The sequence below is a fragment of the Mixia osmundae genome (genome assembly GCF_000708205.1).
Source record: "Mixia osmundae IAM 14324 unplaced genomic scaffold scaffold_1, whole genome shotgun sequence".
NCBI classification, from domain to species: domain Eukaryota; kingdom Fungi; phylum Basidiomycota; class Mixiomycetes; order Mixiales; family Mixiaceae; genus Mixia; species Mixia osmundae.
Window position 1 is genome coordinate 283,415 of NW_014575563.1, and position 16,257 is coordinate 299,671.

The following is a 16,257-nucleotide window of genomic DNA, read 5'->3' on the forward strand; positions in this document are numbered from 1 at the left end:
ACACTTTGCCACAATGCTTACAGGGCTTACGACCCTTGACCTTTTGGTGTTCACGTCTTGACATGTTGCTTGACTGGGCCGGGAAAGCCGATGCAACTCCCTCCGTAGCACGCATCTCAGACGATAAAAAAGACCTCGAAGCCTACCTACGCATCTCTGCACGCTGCACACGTGGCGTGTGCATGGATATAGGAGGAGTCGAGACAGGCTACGAAGCCTCGAAGATCTTGGCTGACAATTACAGCAAGCTCAGTCGAAGGGAGCTCAAGATGAAGGAAGAGGAGTTCAACAAAATTTTCATGCGACAAGGCGAATCGCTGGACGACTTTGCCCGCCGCATCGAAGTTCTCGGCGCCGAGCTACGCGAATCTGACAGCAAAGTGTCGGCGGACTCAGAAGCTATGGCCCTCGCTCTGCTCGATGGTATCGACCCGCACAGATTCTCGGGTTATGGCATGGCAAAATACCATCTGGACGAGTATGTCCCAGGCAAATCTCGTTCAGCGCTCCGAGACGTCGTCNGTATCCTCAAGCGTGGCTCCACTGCGGACTCGGAAGGAGNTGCATCGGCTTTCCCGGCCCAGTCAAGCAACATGTCAAGACGTGAACACCAAAAGGTCAAGGGTCGTAAGCCCTGTAAGCATTGTGGCAAAGTGTGTCACCCNGCGGACCGCTGCTGGTACAAACCTCNCGACCCNNNNGGGTCGNGAGGCTCGAATCATGCCAAGTTAGCTCGCGAAAGTGTAAACAACGAGACCAGTGACGTTTATGCGCTGGCAACAGCAGACAGCCAGCTGGAAGCCACATTTCTACTGGACACANGTGCTAATCATCACTATGTGTCCGATNGGAGGCTCTTTGAGACCTATCAGACCACTCCGCATGCATCAGTGAAGGGCATCACATCCCAGCCATTGGCCATCGCCGGCCAAGGACGCGTCGTCGTGTGGATCGAACGTAAAGGAAGTTGTTTCGAGCTCGTCCTGCCCACGGCATATCATGTCCCGACAATGAAGACCAACCTCATCTCATGGTCGAGTCTTGTTGAGGATGGCATTGTACCCTGCCCGCGGGGTCCCGATACTATCACTTTGACACACAAAGGCAAAGATCTCTGCTCATTCAAACGACGGAACGGCCTCTACTATGTGCGACAGGCCAAAGACGACGCGTTCGACTTCACCGCCACGATCACGCGTCAACTTGCGCACGAGCGGACAGGCCACAAGAACGACGAAGCGCTCTCGGCACTGCAGAATTGCAGTACTGGCTTCAAACTGGCCTCTGGCTCTTCCAAACCCATCGTATGCAAAGGTTGCCAACTAGGCAAAGGTCATAGGGATCCCTTTCCGGAGAGCCAGACTGTCGTCACAGAGCCATTTGCACTCGTCTCCGGTGACATAGCAGGGCCGATTGGAGACGCAACCCCAGAAGGCTACACATACTTTGTCCTCTTCGTCGACCATTACTCCAGATTCCACTTTGTCCGACTGCTACGGACTAAGGCAGAGGCCCTCGCAGCGCTTCAGGCGCTCCACCACAAGGTGGAGACTCGTTTCGGTCGGAAGATCAAGGTCTCCCGGTCGGACAATGACTCTGTTTTCCTATCCCGTCAGGCCGAGCAATTTTATGCCGAGACGGGCATAGAACACCAAACCTCGGTCATCCACACACCTCAGCAGGATGGGATGGCCGAGCGAGGTATCCGCACGGTATCAGAGGACGCGAAAGCCCTGATACACGGTGCCGAGAATCTACTGACAGAACGTAGCGTGCCCAAGCTATTGTGGGGCGAAGCAGTGAGAACTGCAACGTACCTCATGAACGTTACCTGGAGAAAGCCAATCCGAATGACTCCACACGAGCGTCTTACTGGCATACAGCCAGACCTGTCTCACCTGCGCGTTTTCGGATCGCCAGCTTATGCCCACATCCCGAAAGTGCTCCGCGATGGGAAATTTGGCCCCCATCGTCAACTGTGCATCTTCGTGGGATATCCAGACGGCAAGAAGGCCTGGCGATTCTGCTGGGACCCCAGAGCGGCCGAATTCATCGCCGCTCGCGAAGCGACGTTCATTGAATCTGCACGAGTTGAGACCTTCCATTCGGACCCCGTCATGGTTCCGGAGCGTCGTGGCGAAACATCTGAGCCACGCATACAAGAGATCATCGAGACAGATCCTCACGAGACTGACTCAGATATCAGCGATGGAGACACTGCCGCCGATCAAGAAGGCTTTGTCTCTGCTGAAGAGTCAGCAGAAGAGGAGATGCACGAACGCGGCATGAGTTCCCGACAAGCATGCCCGAGGGTGACCACTCCTACGGCGGAGCTAGTGGTGCCTCCTCCCAAAGATCCCTCGGGCAGTCGGGACGACAGAGCTAAGTCTACTCCTCCTCATCCAATTCTTGGCGCTGACCCTTCGGTCAGTGCTTCGATTGGTGAGATTGAGCAGACTGCGGCTGAGGGAGAACTGGGGCGCGGCAAGCGCACTAAGCGACCATCTGCAAAAGCTCGAGGCTTCGTTTCGCACTTGGCGCATAATCCCTCTATTGTGTCGATTCCGCGCAACGTCAAGGAAGCTCTTGCGTCGCCCCAGGCCGATTACTGGAAAGATGCTATGGACGCCGAATACGAGTCAATGGCAGCCAACAAAGTGTGGGAGCTTGTCGAGCTTCCACCTGGGCGCAAGGCAATTGACACGTTGTTCGTCTTTGCAACGAAAGTCGATGAGAAGGGCGAGGTCTATCGCTATAAGGCAAGGCTTGTCGCCAAAGGATACAGACAAATCCCAGGAGTCGACTACTTCGAGACATCGGCGAGCGTGGCATCGCTGCCCGCCGTCAGGACCGTCCTGGCCCTTGCTGCCTCTCGAGACTATGAACTCATCCAGGCCGACATCACCTCTGCATTCCTGAATTCGCCCCTCGAGGAGGACATATACATAAAGCAACAAGCCGACTACACCGTACCTGGTCAAGAAACCCTGGTGTGCAAGCTAAAGAAAGCGATCTATGGGCTCAAACAAGCCGGTCTGGCTTGGGTCAATACGCTCTCCGAACGACTCATTGCCTTTGGACTTGATCAGACAGAAGCGGACCCAAACATCTACACGAAGCCGATCGGTGACGATCTGCTGGTGCTGATCGTCTATGTCGATGACCTCCTCATAGCATCGCCAACCCAGTCACTTGCGTGGGAGCTCGTCGATTTTCTCGCTCAGACATTCCAGTTCAAGAGAATCGGTGAACCGAAAAAGTTTCTAGGCATAGAGCTCAGCCGCAACAGGGCAGCACGCACCATCTCGCTGAGGCAATCGGTGTATGCTCAGGACATCGTCTCAAAGGCCGGCTTGGCCCAAGCCAAGACTCTTTCTGTCCCAATGGACAAGGCAACCCACCAGGCCATGCACGATCCTGATGGAAAGCCTTGTCTGAACGTCAAAGACTATCAGAGTGGCGTGGGCGCCCTGTCCTACCTGGCCATGGCTACACGCCCAGACCTTGCATTTGCAGTATCCTGCCTGAGCAAATATAGCTCGTGTCCGACGGAGTTCCACTACAAAGCCCTCAATCACGCGCTTCGGTATGTGGCAGGGACGACTCATGCAGCCCTCGTCCTGGGGGGGGCATATCACTGGACTAGAGGGCTACTGCGACGCAGCGTTCGCCGACAATCCTGATACGGCCAGATCTTCCTTTGGCTATGTCTTCATGCTCGGACACGGAGCAATCTCTTGGGCCTCCAAGAGACAGACCTTGATTGCAAAGTCCACAGCAGAAGCTGAGATCGTATCAGCGTCCGAGACATTAAAGCAAGCGATCTGGCTAGGACGACTACTTAGGCAATTGGGGCTTGACCAGGGACCGGTCCATCTCCGTTGCGACAATCAAAGCGCTCTGAAGATCGCCTCGGGCTCGTATTCAGCAAGAACCAAGCACTTCAATCTCCGCTACAGAGATGTCGTCGAGCACGTGGCCAATAAGCTCGTCACCCTCTCACATGTCAACACGGCAGACATGATCGCTGATGGAATGACGAAACCAATGCCTCGTGATAGGCACACCCTCCTAGCCCGCGAGATAGGCATACAGATATAAGGCTGACCTTTGGGTGGGAGTGTTGGAGGCAAGCCCAGCCTGCTATCACGTGACCCATTTGGGTGCCTTAAGCCACCGCGGTTGTACCGAACATAGATTGACTAATCGGTTGCCTGTAGGACTACGTCCAATATGATCAGGTTGTCTTAAGATCAGTGCATCTCTCTACCTTTGCCAGCCATGCTTATTGCACGCCGTCTGCTTGCTTCATCGTCTCATGACGACGAATGTAGTATGGCGCATCATGCCTCACTGCTGGCGTATCTCGAGAAGATTGACGCAATCTGTAAAATCACCTTGTAGTCAAATGCAATGAGAGTGGTTGTAATGCAACACCCAATGAACGTCATTTTCACACTTGTGTCCAAACTGACAGGTTCGCGAGCGCATTGACAGTCGACAATGCGCGTCTTTGGGCATCTATGACCTGACGCATCCGGCGGTCAGTGCTTGCGAGCGATCTCTACCGTGCTTTGGTACTGCAAAATGTCACGATGATACAACAGACACGGAAGTGGGGCATGCTACGCTCTTGCGTGAACGGGTGGTGCAGAGACCGGGTCTCGTATCGCAATGGCAGCCGTTGGCGCAGGCTCTGCCGCGTAGCTCACTGCTGTCGGCTGCGAATATAGACTTGAGCCAAGACCGTATAGCGCGCCCCTGGTTCCTCGTGTCGTCAGACAGATGCTCGGAAAGAGCGAGCAGATGACGTACAGGTATTTCGGGTCAATGTCATCCTCGAAGAATTTGGACCGCATCTTGAAGAATGTGGACGCTGTGAGGAGACTGTCGCTGCCTGCTTGGTGTTGTGGACCTATGCGAGTGACTTGCAGGTCATTGGCTACTTCTTGCAGTCCTCCCTTGAGCGTCTTGCATGCTTTCATCAAGTACTCTGTCCACAGACAGCTTTAGCGCGCCTGCTCACGCTTGCGGCGTTGCACTGACTAATGTCGTAGATGCAGGGGAACCAGAGCTTCAGCAGCTCGAAAAACTCGACCTCGGTCGTTGGCAGCGGTGCGCACGAAACGACTTTGAGCAAGTAGCCAAAGTCGTAGCCAGAGTGAAAGGAGATCCACTTTGTATCGTCGAGCAAGACCAAGCCAGAGGAGATGAGCAGCTCCCCAAAGTCTTGGACGTCTATGCCTTGTTCATCATGGCGCTTGAAGTTGATGCCTGACTTTGTGAGGAGGTCTATCGATTCTGCTGCGTACATATCATTACTGCCATCTCAATCAGACCTTGGTGCGAGTGAAATAGGCGCCATGTTGGAGACTGACTGTAGAGAGAATTGAAAATTGAACTGCCAGCAGGATACGCCTTGTGGCATGTTCCCTTGCTCGTCTGCGAGTGCTACGCCAAGCTGGATGATCCTCAGCAGGTCGACATTACACCTGTCAGGCGCGTCATCAGCTTGGCCAATCGAGCGCATGTCGTTCTGCGAACCGGAGCGTCTGGTAGTGGTAGTCTGATGACGTCTTGAAGTTGCCGATGGGTCGAGCTACGACGCCGGGGAACTCGGTGTCCTGCAGGCGAAGACGAGACATGAGCGGAAGTTGAGTTGCGCTCTGCGAAACGAGCTTGCCATTGCTACGTATGGGTACCGATCGACGAGCGTTCGAATGTTGCGCATCTCCTCCTCGAGATTGTCCCGCCAGACCTCTCGGATTGTGCTCGTCATGGCAGTCGATAGGCCGCCGTTCGCAGACTTGGACTGAGTATCAAGTCAATTCATGATTTAATCAAATAATCCGTCACTGCTCGCAACGAGGTTGCGTGGTCGGACAGCGGCGTGATCTCTCGGCTCACAGGCCTCGCACGGACAGCACAGAGACCACCAAGAGGGGCATCTGCATCCACAGGCAAGCCTGATCGCAGAGATCAGCCCGTCGTACGGGCCGCGCAATAGCAGACGGAGCGTCACACCTTTCCCTCGCAGACGGCCATCGCAACGCTTGCCTGAGCTGTCTCTGTGCCGCAGATCTTCGTCCTCGACGTGCTTGCGATAGCTACTGATCGGCTACACGTCTCAGCAGCCCCTCGAGCACTCGTCACCGCTCTCGGCACGCTCAGCTGAGCCATCCGACTTGTAGCCTCATCAGATCCTTTGGCGCTCTCCCCGACGGATCTGACCATCCAGAAGAGCAGCCGGAGTGCATTCCAGACGTATCGTCGGGCTGGTACTCGACAGGTCAACGCTTGCTCAAGCCCAGAGAGCCTCCCTTCCGCCACACCGTCGTCGTCGACGAGGGAGCTACTGGGCAGTGATCCAGTAGCAATGGCGTCACAACCGCCGGCTGCCAAGCCGATGAGCTGGGCAGATCGTGCAAAGCAGTCACGTCCTGCCACTTCTATCGGAACACCGAGCCAGGCAACCGCTGCAATAGCGCCAGTGCCCGCGAGGATGCCCGCAGCGCCGGCAGCTCTCACAAACGGCACAGCAGATGCCGAATCGCCCTTGACATCCTCCAACACAAGTCCCACACCGTCATCGTCAGTAGCCCCGAGCACGGTGGCATCTGTCGCGGGCAGCTCAACCGTGACTCACAGATCGAGCGACACTAGCATAACGCCGACTGCTACCACCCAGTCCAGCGCATCCATTACCGGTGACGACTCGGATCCGAAAGAGAATCCAGAGGCGAGCAGTACGCAGGTCGTTGATGAACCAGGCTCGGCAGAACAGCCTGCAAAGCCCTCTCCTGCAAAGCCGGTCAATGTATGGGCACTACGGTCAGAGCAACGAGCTTCCGCACTGGCTGCTCCTCAATCATCCATTGCTCCATCTACGCCTTTGCCTGCCCCCATCGCAAGCGGCAGTGGCACCGCTTCAGATCAGCCAAAGCCCTCGAGGAGAGCACAGTCGCTATCTAGATCGTCAATAGAGACCAGCTTGAGCTCCGCTGCGGCTTCCTTGAATCTACAAGACGAGCAAACATGGCCCGATGCAGCTCGTGCGAGTAGTATCGACCGATCTCGTAAGCCTAGACAGCAACAACAGCAGTTCGCTCCGCCGGTCTCGCCAGAAGGTGAACGCAAGAAGCGTGCGTGACTCTGGCTTTTGTCGCAGCTATGCTTGCTGAAATGGGGTTGTGTTTATGCACAGAGAGATGGGTCGCGATACCAGCTGACGTGACCATCAATGCTCCGCTGCCCACTCGACACACGAACGCAGGTTACGATCGTAAGCCGAGGCCCCCTAGCAAGCCATCCCGGACAGGAAGCAGTGAAGCCGTGCAAGCGAGACGAAACGGCGACCCAAGCAGAATAAATGGCGCGAGTGCTGCCAATGGTGCGACAGGCGGCGCATCGTCACCTTCGCTCTCGAGCGAGATGCTCAAGACTAGCTCGTCCAGCAGCACCCGATCCCGCAATACGGAGAATAACCCTATCGCAATCAGCACAACGATTCCTCCCGAGGTTCTGAACGAGTCGCTGATCAGTAAGCTACCTGCCAAACCAGCGACCGAGCTCAGTTCGCCGCCGCCTCGCGCGGATCCGCAATTCGAGGGCGCGCTCAATAACAGGCAGAGACCACGTGCACCTTTGCAACACAGAGGTCGTGCAGGTTTAGGCTACAACGGCAATATGAACAATAGAGCTTATCCTGCCATGTCATCGCCCGTCTCACCGGGCATGATGAGCATGATGCAACAGCAAAATCCGTACGGTTATGACGTCCACAATGGCTTCTATGCTCAGCAGCAACAATATCAATATCAGCAACAGCCCATGCAATTCTTTCCACCCCAGCAGCTGCCTCAACAGTCTGGCGCGCCCGTCTACGGCATGCAGCCATACGATAGGCCTTCGCCCTTGCAATTCTACAATCCGCCGCTCGATCCAACGCGACATTGGGTGCTCGGTCAGATCGAGTACTACTTTGATGTGCAAAATCTTGTGAAGGATACCTTTCTCCGGAAGCAGGTAAGTTCTCGGACCCTTTTCCTCGAGCTCGAAAGCTCACTGGCTGAACAGATGAATCAAGAAGGCTGGGTTGACATCGCTCTTGTGGCCTCATTCAATCGCGTCAAACAGCTCACGACCGATCTCGACCTCATAAAAGACACCATGCTACTCAGTCCGCTTCTGGAAGTCGATCAGGAACGCAATCGCGTGCGTAAACTGGGCGACTGGCACGTCTGGGTCCTGCCGCAGCAATGACAGACTCGGTGCTCCTCACGACTGTAGCAAACCCCTTGCAGACACTTCGCAAATCGACTAGCATACAAAGAGAATGAACAGACAGTCCGTCCGAACTTGTTGTGACAAAACGATGTCAATCGCGTACAACCTTCATGTCCGTCTGCCTCTAAAGAACGAATGAGGCCTTCGCTGCCGTCTACCCATCGCAGAGTCCATTTCCAGCAGCAAATCTGAGCTTTCGTGCGCTTCGGCGTCACTGTCGATGCTGTGCGGACCGTCATGAAATGGCTCATGAGTCGAGTCAAAGCTCTGTCGTGTGCCATTCGTATAGCCGCCTTCGGCGAAAGCAGATCCATACTCTGGCCTGGCAGATCGTTGTGATCGGCTAAGAACGCTAGCAACACGAGAGGCAGACCCGAGCATCGTGCTGAGACGGTACGCAGCTGGCGAGCCCGCTGTGTCCTCATCAAAGAAGTTGCCAAGTTGGTGTAGCTGAGACACCATATCGCCCAGAGTCGACGCGTCGCCCACGTCAGATTGCGTGCGAGCGTCCATGTGCTGTCCCTCGGGCTGTCCAGAGAACTCATCGTTCGCAAACTTTAAAGGCGAGGCAGGAGCTGCAGGGCCGTCTTGCGAAGGCAGCATCTCGATAATATCGCGCAGCTGCGATCGGGTGCTTTCCTGAGCCGTTTCTGGATCCGGCAAGCACCAGCCCGTCTGCAATGGATCGCCAAAGACAGGTGGCGGATTGGGTAGCTCTTCACCGTCCGGTCCTCGTCTTGTCTGAGCATTTGCTTGCCGCAAAGGCTGCATCGATCGCTCTAATGCTTGGCTGACGAATGCGACGGGCTCTTCGAGAACCTGCAGGACTTGCAAGGTCAAGTCACCGGATAGTAGATGAAGCAGTGGCGAGAGGAGATCAGGTCCAAGACATTGGATATCTGTCTCGCTCGGCTCGATCAGGCGCACGAGCGGCTTGAGCAGGACGAGGGTCTTCTCCTGCAGCCACCGTTGCGGATTATAAAGCGTGCCTAGCATCAGCACGAAGACGTCGAGGCGTAGCTCTGGGCTGAAATATTCTTTGACATTGGCTATTGCCTGACGGACAAAATCGTCTTTCGCTCGGAAGCGGCCCTTGGCTACAGATGTCATGACGCGCACAATGCCTGGACGATCTTGCTGGCCGGCTAGAAGCGCGATTTTGCCGGCAATCGTCTCTATCTGCGGGCTGACGACTTTGTCCTCTACAGAGCGAAGGCTCGCTGCCAAAGACGCGCCATAGAGTAGCGCGATCGATCTCGTTGTCCCAAGGACCAGTGAGCTGATTGTACTGGACGAGAGCGTCTCGACAAGGCACCATGATGCATCATGGGTCTCCCTGGAGCGCAGTCCTTTGAGAAGGATATCGCCGATGAAGCTATCAAAGGCAATCAAGCCGCCAAACTGCGCTTGGCAGCCCGCAAAAGTGCTCGCTAGGCCTTCATCGTCAATGACGGCGACAATCGCCTGCATGAGATTTAGAACGCCCAAGAACTCCTGCTCGCTGGCGGTACCAAGACAGATGGCACTTGTCCAGAAGATGTGAGGCAGCAATTGAAGTGTTGCTGGAGATCGAGCACGAGCTGCAGCCGTGAGAGTATCGATGATCTCTGCGGCGAATAATCTAGCATCTGGCGTCTGGTCAGATACTGTATTCGATAGGCGTGCGACGATGCCAGTGATCATAGACGGCTGCACTACAGGCAGCACACAGCGAAACACCTGGAAGGAACGGCATGCGACGTGTCTGATCGGACAAGTGACTGCCCATTCGAGTGCGACTTCGCCTAGGTTCTGTTCAAAGTTGGGCCGGGCGGCTGAGAAGAGTCTGATGAGATCTCGCACAAGCGTTTGCATGTGTCTCGGGCACCGTACTACATCCGAGCCGAGTGAACGATCATCATGATCCCAAAACGTCTTCCATAACCAGTCGATTCCGTCAGACGCCGCAGTCTGCTGCGACTTGGTCGATCCAGCGCCGTCAACTTCATAGAGAAGCTGGGACATGGCCAAGCTCGTCGCAAGTCGAGCAATCGAGTCGCGTGCCTGCATACGCACGAAGGGCGTCGAATGATCCACGAGCATGATAAGCCCGTGCACAAGCTTTGGCAGGCATGGATGCTGCTCAGCAGTGTTGCCAAGCAAGACATCGGAAACCAAAAAGATCGCCGCTTGCGCCGGCGATAGCACAAGTCGACGCGCGCCGACGGGGAATAGCGCGTCCAAATTGGTGCGCCGAGTTGGCTGTATCGGGACTGTACCGTTAGCTTCTGCATCGCTGGATAGCAGCAAGGCCGAAGGCTGGATCAAATGCTCGAAGCGACTGAGCATTGCTGCGCAAGCCGAATTTGACGTCAGATAGCTGGCGACCTTCTGTGCGAACCTAACAAATTCTTTCGAGCCCCTTCGCCGAATCTCTTCCACAAGAAATGCGCAGATTGCTTCGAGATTACGCGCTTGCACGCCTTTCGCGACAGATTGCCACATTTCCCGCAGATCCTCGCTATGCTGTTCGGAAAACTTTGCTGTAAGTAGGAATAAATTCGCGAGCACCGGATCGGTCGCGCTTGAATCCGTAGGGATTGGTATCTCTACGTTAGCTAGCCAATTTGGCAGCAATCGCAGTAGAGAGCGCCCCTGCTTGCTGTCAATCTGTAGAATGCGCACGGCGAACTCCAGGAATACTGCTCGTGCTTCGGATGCGAGCGCGCCTGCAAGGTACAGAACGACCTTGATCTGCGCTGCAAAGCCGCAAGAGCCGGTTGACGTGTGAAGAGCGGCATTACAAGCCTGCAACAGCGCTGGCTCTCCCTGGCTGAGAGTAGGAGCAAGCGTGCGGAGCGCACTCTGACGCATACCCAAATCCGTGCTGACCAGCTTCCAGATCGCAAGACAGGTGATTGTCGTCGATTTGAAGCAATCGCTGCCAAGCTGGCTGACGACGGCAAAGAAGGACGTCGCCAGAGGCACGGTCTCTGCCTCCGCAAACGAAGCATACACAATACCCTCAAGAAAAGCCTTGTGATCTGAATTCGTTTTCAGCAACGCAATAAGCGATTCTCTGAAAGGCAGAGCGTCAGCAATCGCAAAGAGAATCGAAATGCGCATACCTCGCGAGCCGATGCGCTCTTTCATCGTTGTTGTCAAATATTCGTTGGAGCCATCTTAGCGTCTCAGCGCAATCGATACCTTCACTTCCCTGACGGGCTACGTCTGCTACAGTCAGGCCGGGGTATGCCTTTGACAGACGTCTGCTGTTAGTCATACTTCCCAAAGACGATGGAAAACGCGTACGCAAAGCATGGCCATTGCGTTAACTGGTACGACCGAGACTTCAGTGATGTGACTGGTCGAGCCGGCTGCAGATGAGCCAGCTCTACTGCGCGCAGCCGTATCTCTGTCGGAGCGGAAGCGATTGTTCTCGAAGCCATCGATGCTGACACTGCGAAAAGACCACGAGCGCATGGCAGCGAACGCTTCTTGACAGAATGAAGGCGGCAACGGACGTTGTATGATGCAGAGACGCTCGCCCATGGTCTGACAATAGCGTTGTACGGACAGACAGAAAGAGTTGCGCATGCTGTGGAGTGCGACATCGTCTTGCGCTTCGGGATCGCGAAGCCATGCAAGAGTTTCGAAAAAGTAGAGACTGAGTGAGCTGAGAATTGCCTCGCTATCGCGCTGAGACACTTGTGTTAGCAGCCCGAGCGTCACTTCAATGACGCGAGCTACGGTCGCATGTAGCCGCGTGTTGCGCTGGCTGCGTTTTGTAGAATGGACTTGTTCCAATCGAAGACGCCTTTCGTCGCTGAGATGCCGCAGAATTGATGACAGGCCATCAAGTAGAGGCTTGTAAAGGCTAATATGGACGCTGCTGAGACCTCGCGCAACGGCATCGCGCAGGAAGGCATTATCAGATGCCAGGAAAGGCATCACTTGCCGTATGATCTCACTGCCCGACGAGAAACGTTCGCCATTATTGCTGGGTAGTATGTCAAGGACTTCGCTGGGTATGCTTCCGATTGGTAGCATAACTTCATCTGTCGTGATAGCACAGAGTGCGGCTAGATGTGCTCGCCAAGTGTCGACGAGATATGCGACATCGGCCCCGAAACCGTATATTGCAGACTTGACGCCTGGTGCAGCAGCCGGGCCTCGAGGCGCCGCCAATCCGGCCGCGGTGAGTGCAGCAGGTTGCAAGCGAGCAGCACGGCTCGCCAACAGGCGTCGCGCGATACCAGTCGCCTCGGGGCAAGTCTTTGACACTGCCTGGAATAGTGGCCCTATCAGGAGATGCCACACAGCGATATCGGACGCGCTTTCGCTTTGTATGATCTGCGTGACCAGCTCCGTTTGGTCGTGTTTTCGCCACTTATTGAGCCTTGCCTTTTCAGAGTTTGACATATGACCATCTTCGACATTTTCGATCAGATGGCCAGCCTTGCTGAAAATTTGCAGCACCTCCGTATTGCGGGAGTGATATGACGAGTCGATTTCCGCAACAAGCGGCAGTGCATCGAGCGCAGCACGTCTGAGTGTCGGAGATTGCGAGCACAGCAAGACGAGTGCTGTGCCTTCGATAAGGGGCGCCAGATGTTCGTCAAAAGTGATAGATGATTTGCTTTGTGTTACAACCGCCGGCCGTCTAGGACCCAAGATTGGCTCCGTGGGCGCGTCGCTAGATGGTGTGAGGCTGAGACGTATCAGATGCAGCCACAGATTGACCAAGCCTTCTACTTGTATGACAGACTGCGGCTGGTAAATGGCATTGTCGCGCAATACATAGCTTGGGCCACCGATGACATACGAAAAGCGAATCAGAATTTGGCTGACGAACGGCGTTTGTACCATTCGCTCGAGTGCTTGCCGTGCTGCTTGATTGACGCCGACGTCTACGTGATTGAGACCTTGGAGGAGCATATCAACGGGATGAAAGTCAACCGATGGCTGGTCGAGGAGCCACGGCCAGCTATTGAAACATGAGGCGAGCAACGCGAACTGCACCTGACGATCGCGCGCATACGTGACCATGAAAGGTCCGTTTCGCCGAAACACAATGATTTCGCGGTCTGGCGGATTCGCCGAGGGCTGAGCGCCTCTGGGAACGATGTTGGCATCGTCGAAGACTGTCGCATCACCGCCCGTCTGACAAATGCGCGCGATAGCGGCAATGCTCGCGGCCCAGCCATTGACCGCGGCCTGCAAGCCTGGCCGATCCAGCGTCGAAGCCGCTAGCTGGCCTTGCTTGTTGATCAGAGTCGCATCTTGCTCGTGATCATCAGGCGAGAATGCGGGTAAAGCGGGCAGATTGTTCGACTCGAGGCTATAAAGCAGTAGCATTGCGGCACGTATCCCACTGATCATCCGCTCGGGCGACAATCGCTCTGTCCAGCTAATCCCTGATTGACTTGTGACATTGCTGACCGTCAAGAGTGAGCTGATGAGCTCAGCACCGTAGTCGAACGCTCGATATGCTACGACGAAGGGTATATAAGCTACAATATCGAGAGGTGCTTCACTCGGGCTGATAGTCTTGCGGCCAGGAGGAAAGACTGCCTTGACAAAAGGCTCGATACGTTTGACCGTCGCGGAAGGAGATTCTTGACACCGCCTGAGATATGCCCATAGTAGCTGAAGCCCGCCGTAGAGCGCAAGAGAACGCATTGTTTTCTCCTGCAGCACAGATCAGCTCTCGTAGTAGAAGCAAGCCGAACTACCTGCCTTGAACTTGCCGAGACATAGCTCGAGTGTAGATGCCCAGGATGCAAGTAGGACTTCTTGCGATGATGCGCTGACGGCCGTACATGCGAGCGCGACAGCATAAGATGAATACCTCGGCTTTGCGACCATCTGGAGCGCACGAGTGTGTATTGCCTGCATGGCTTTGGTCCATTGCGGGGTGTTTGCCTCTGCTGTCGCAGTCTGTGGACATCAGGTCAGCAATGTCTATGATGTCTCTTGGCAACACACGTTGGCCACAGGAGTGATGAGCGTGATCATTGTTTCTGTCAATGCGAGCTTGAGGCGGGATCCACTTGCTGCGTCAAAGATCTTAGCAAGACCCTCCATGAACTCTGCCGCCTCCTCGAAAAGTTCGAGAGGATACAGCTATGCTTCTCTCAGCACAACAGCATGCCCACGTGCTACCACGTACTTCGATGCGCAAGTATTGCATGCCGCGAATGATGTGCTCCAGGCGAGGCTCGAGATCTTTGGGTACGGCCGCCTTTTCAATGATGGCCAAATCAGCAATGAAACGGTCTGCAGTGCTCGTAAAGCTGTCGAATACGTCAGCATAGCCAGAGACACGCGGTGTGTGTACGCACCGAAAAGACGACAAGGCTCCGATAAGGCGAGCATAGAGGTCCATATTCGCCTGCCTGTTTGCCGACCGCGCTACTTGGTATCTGTGCGACCAACGCATGAGCGCCCAGACTGGCTCATTCGCAAGTCATGTACGGATTCGCATTTTTGAGCGAGTTGAAGAGAATCTCCTCAAGCTTGCTGCCCAGCTCTTCGCCGAGGATCTCGCGATTGGTCGCTTTGATAACGGCCAGCAGACCGCGACAGAGGATGTAGATGGAAGCCAGCTGCAGAGTGATGCGCTCAGCACGGATCACGCTCGTGAGCTTGAGCGCACAGATTTGCGCTCGTTGAGAGCCTCTGCAACTTGTCGGGCGGTCGTTGGGTTAGGTGCTGATGCACTGCGGGAAGGGCAAGGTCAATGATCGCTCGGCGACCGACTGTCGCCTGGCTCACATGGCGCGCGAAATGCTGACGGTGTCGATACCTTCGCTTTGCGACTTGCGCCATCGCATGATGACATCTACTACCAATTTAGGCAGCCTGCGTGAGACGTGGGAGATTGCGTCGAGCATGCTATCGAATTGGGCATCTACACCGGCAGCGAGCAAGGTCGGCAGATAGAACTCTTGATCCTGTGCGCAGGGCATCTCAGCGCGAAAGAGGGCAGACCAGTCATGTCAAACGTACAATTGGCCTTCCCAATGCCTCGCTGATCTTGCTCTCGGCTCGCTCGAAGAATTGATCGAGCAAGAGATAGAGAGCAAGCTCAAGCGGCTGGATATGCTCATTCTGGCTAGCAGAGGTGGCATGGCTGCTGCTGATCAGGGACTTGTCGCTGACGACGCCACTCGAAGTGTTAGCCTTGTGCGATTTCGGCATGGCCATATGATCATCCGCAAAGCTGGATATGGACGCTGGCGTAGGTAACGGTTTTTCGGATCGAGCAGAGACTGGCGATGATACTGAAGTCGAGGCAGCGGATATGGCCATATCGCTCGAATGAGAGTGTAGGTGGGGAGGGCGCATGAAGCCGCTACCGTTGGTACTGCTGTTACTTGTGCCTGTACTGCTCGAGGTCGTCGCATTGGCCATAGGCAGCGATGCAAGATTGCTTGACGACGCGTTCTGCTGGTAGCCGTTCGGGACTGGCACGGGTGGAGTCGTGTTTTGGACAGTCGATTGAGAGCGGGAGCGATGATGCATGCTTTGCTTTCTTGCAGGATATGGCGTGGCTGCAATGGCGGACTCGTTGACTAAACTCGAGCTACTGCCCTGATGCATCAAAGCTGGTTTCTGGCCCATCCAGACCGAGCCACCAGCAGCCGAAGGTGTCAAGGGGACAGTTCTAGCGAGGCTCTGAGGCGTTGCATAGTCTGTCTTGAACTGAAATGCGCCGCTTGTCGAACTGAAAGTCCTAGCGTGACCGTCTTGGGCAAAGGCAGTCTGTGGCAGCTTGCTCGGGCCGCTGAGATTGTTTGGGATGCCATGCTGTGCCGAGTAAGGAAAGGATGATCCAGCTGTCGTTGAGCTCGCTCCATAGCCACCTGGAGCCGGATGAGCAAATGATCCGAAGCCTTGTGCCGAGCTTGACGGCAGCGTGAACGCATCCTCTCCGTCCAAGTCGGGTATCTCGATCTGCGCGAAGCCGTCCATCGCTCCGACCGGCGG

The 16,257-nt window shown here is 55.2% G+C and overlaps 3 protein-coding genes across 3 annotated transcripts; 1 reads left to right on the forward strand and 2 right to left on the reverse strand.

Annotated features, from left to right (window-relative positions):
- Positions 1–4,589: 4,589 nt before the first annotated feature.
- L969DRAFT_83789 (uncharacterized protein) lies at positions 4,590–5,813 on the reverse strand. The gene is made up of 6 exons (XM_014715096.1): positions 5,684–5,813; positions 5,545–5,624; positions 5,379–5,492; positions 5,047–5,321; positions 4,816–4,993; positions 4,590–4,761 (listed from the first exon to the last, which is right to left on the reverse strand). The coding sequence occupies exons 1-6, from the start codon at positions 5,777–5,779 to the stop codon at positions 4,626–4,628; spliced, it is 879 nt and encodes a 292-aa protein (XP_014570582.1). The 5' UTR covers positions 5,780–5,813; the 3' UTR covers positions 4,590–4,625.
- A 563-nt stretch (positions 5,814–6,376) lies between these two features.
- Positions 6,377–8,262, forward strand: L969DRAFT_42540 (uncharacterized protein; the record flags this gene model as incomplete). The annotated part of the gene is made up of 3 exons (XM_014715097.1): positions 6,377–7,142; positions 7,205–8,025; positions 8,077–8,262. The coding sequence occupies 3 exons, from the start codon at positions 6,377–6,379 to the stop codon at positions 8,260–8,262; spliced, it is 1,773 nt and encodes a 590-aa protein (XP_014570583.1).
- Positions 8,263–8,394: 132 nt separating this feature from the next.
- L969DRAFT_91404 (uncharacterized protein) lies at positions 8,395–16,242 on the reverse strand (the record flags this gene model as incomplete). The annotated part of the gene is made up of 11 exons (XM_014715098.1): positions 8,395–11,344; positions 11,394–11,521; positions 11,578–13,956; positions 14,005–14,205; positions 14,254–14,391; positions 14,438–14,561; positions 14,610–14,690; positions 14,743–14,873; positions 14,924–14,987; positions 15,043–15,221; positions 15,277–16,242. The coding sequence occupies 11 exons, from the start codon at positions 16,240–16,242 to the stop codon at positions 8,395–8,397; spliced, it is 7,341 nt and encodes a 2,446-aa protein (XP_014570584.1).
- Between the last annotated feature and the right edge of the window lie 15 nt (positions 16,243–16,257).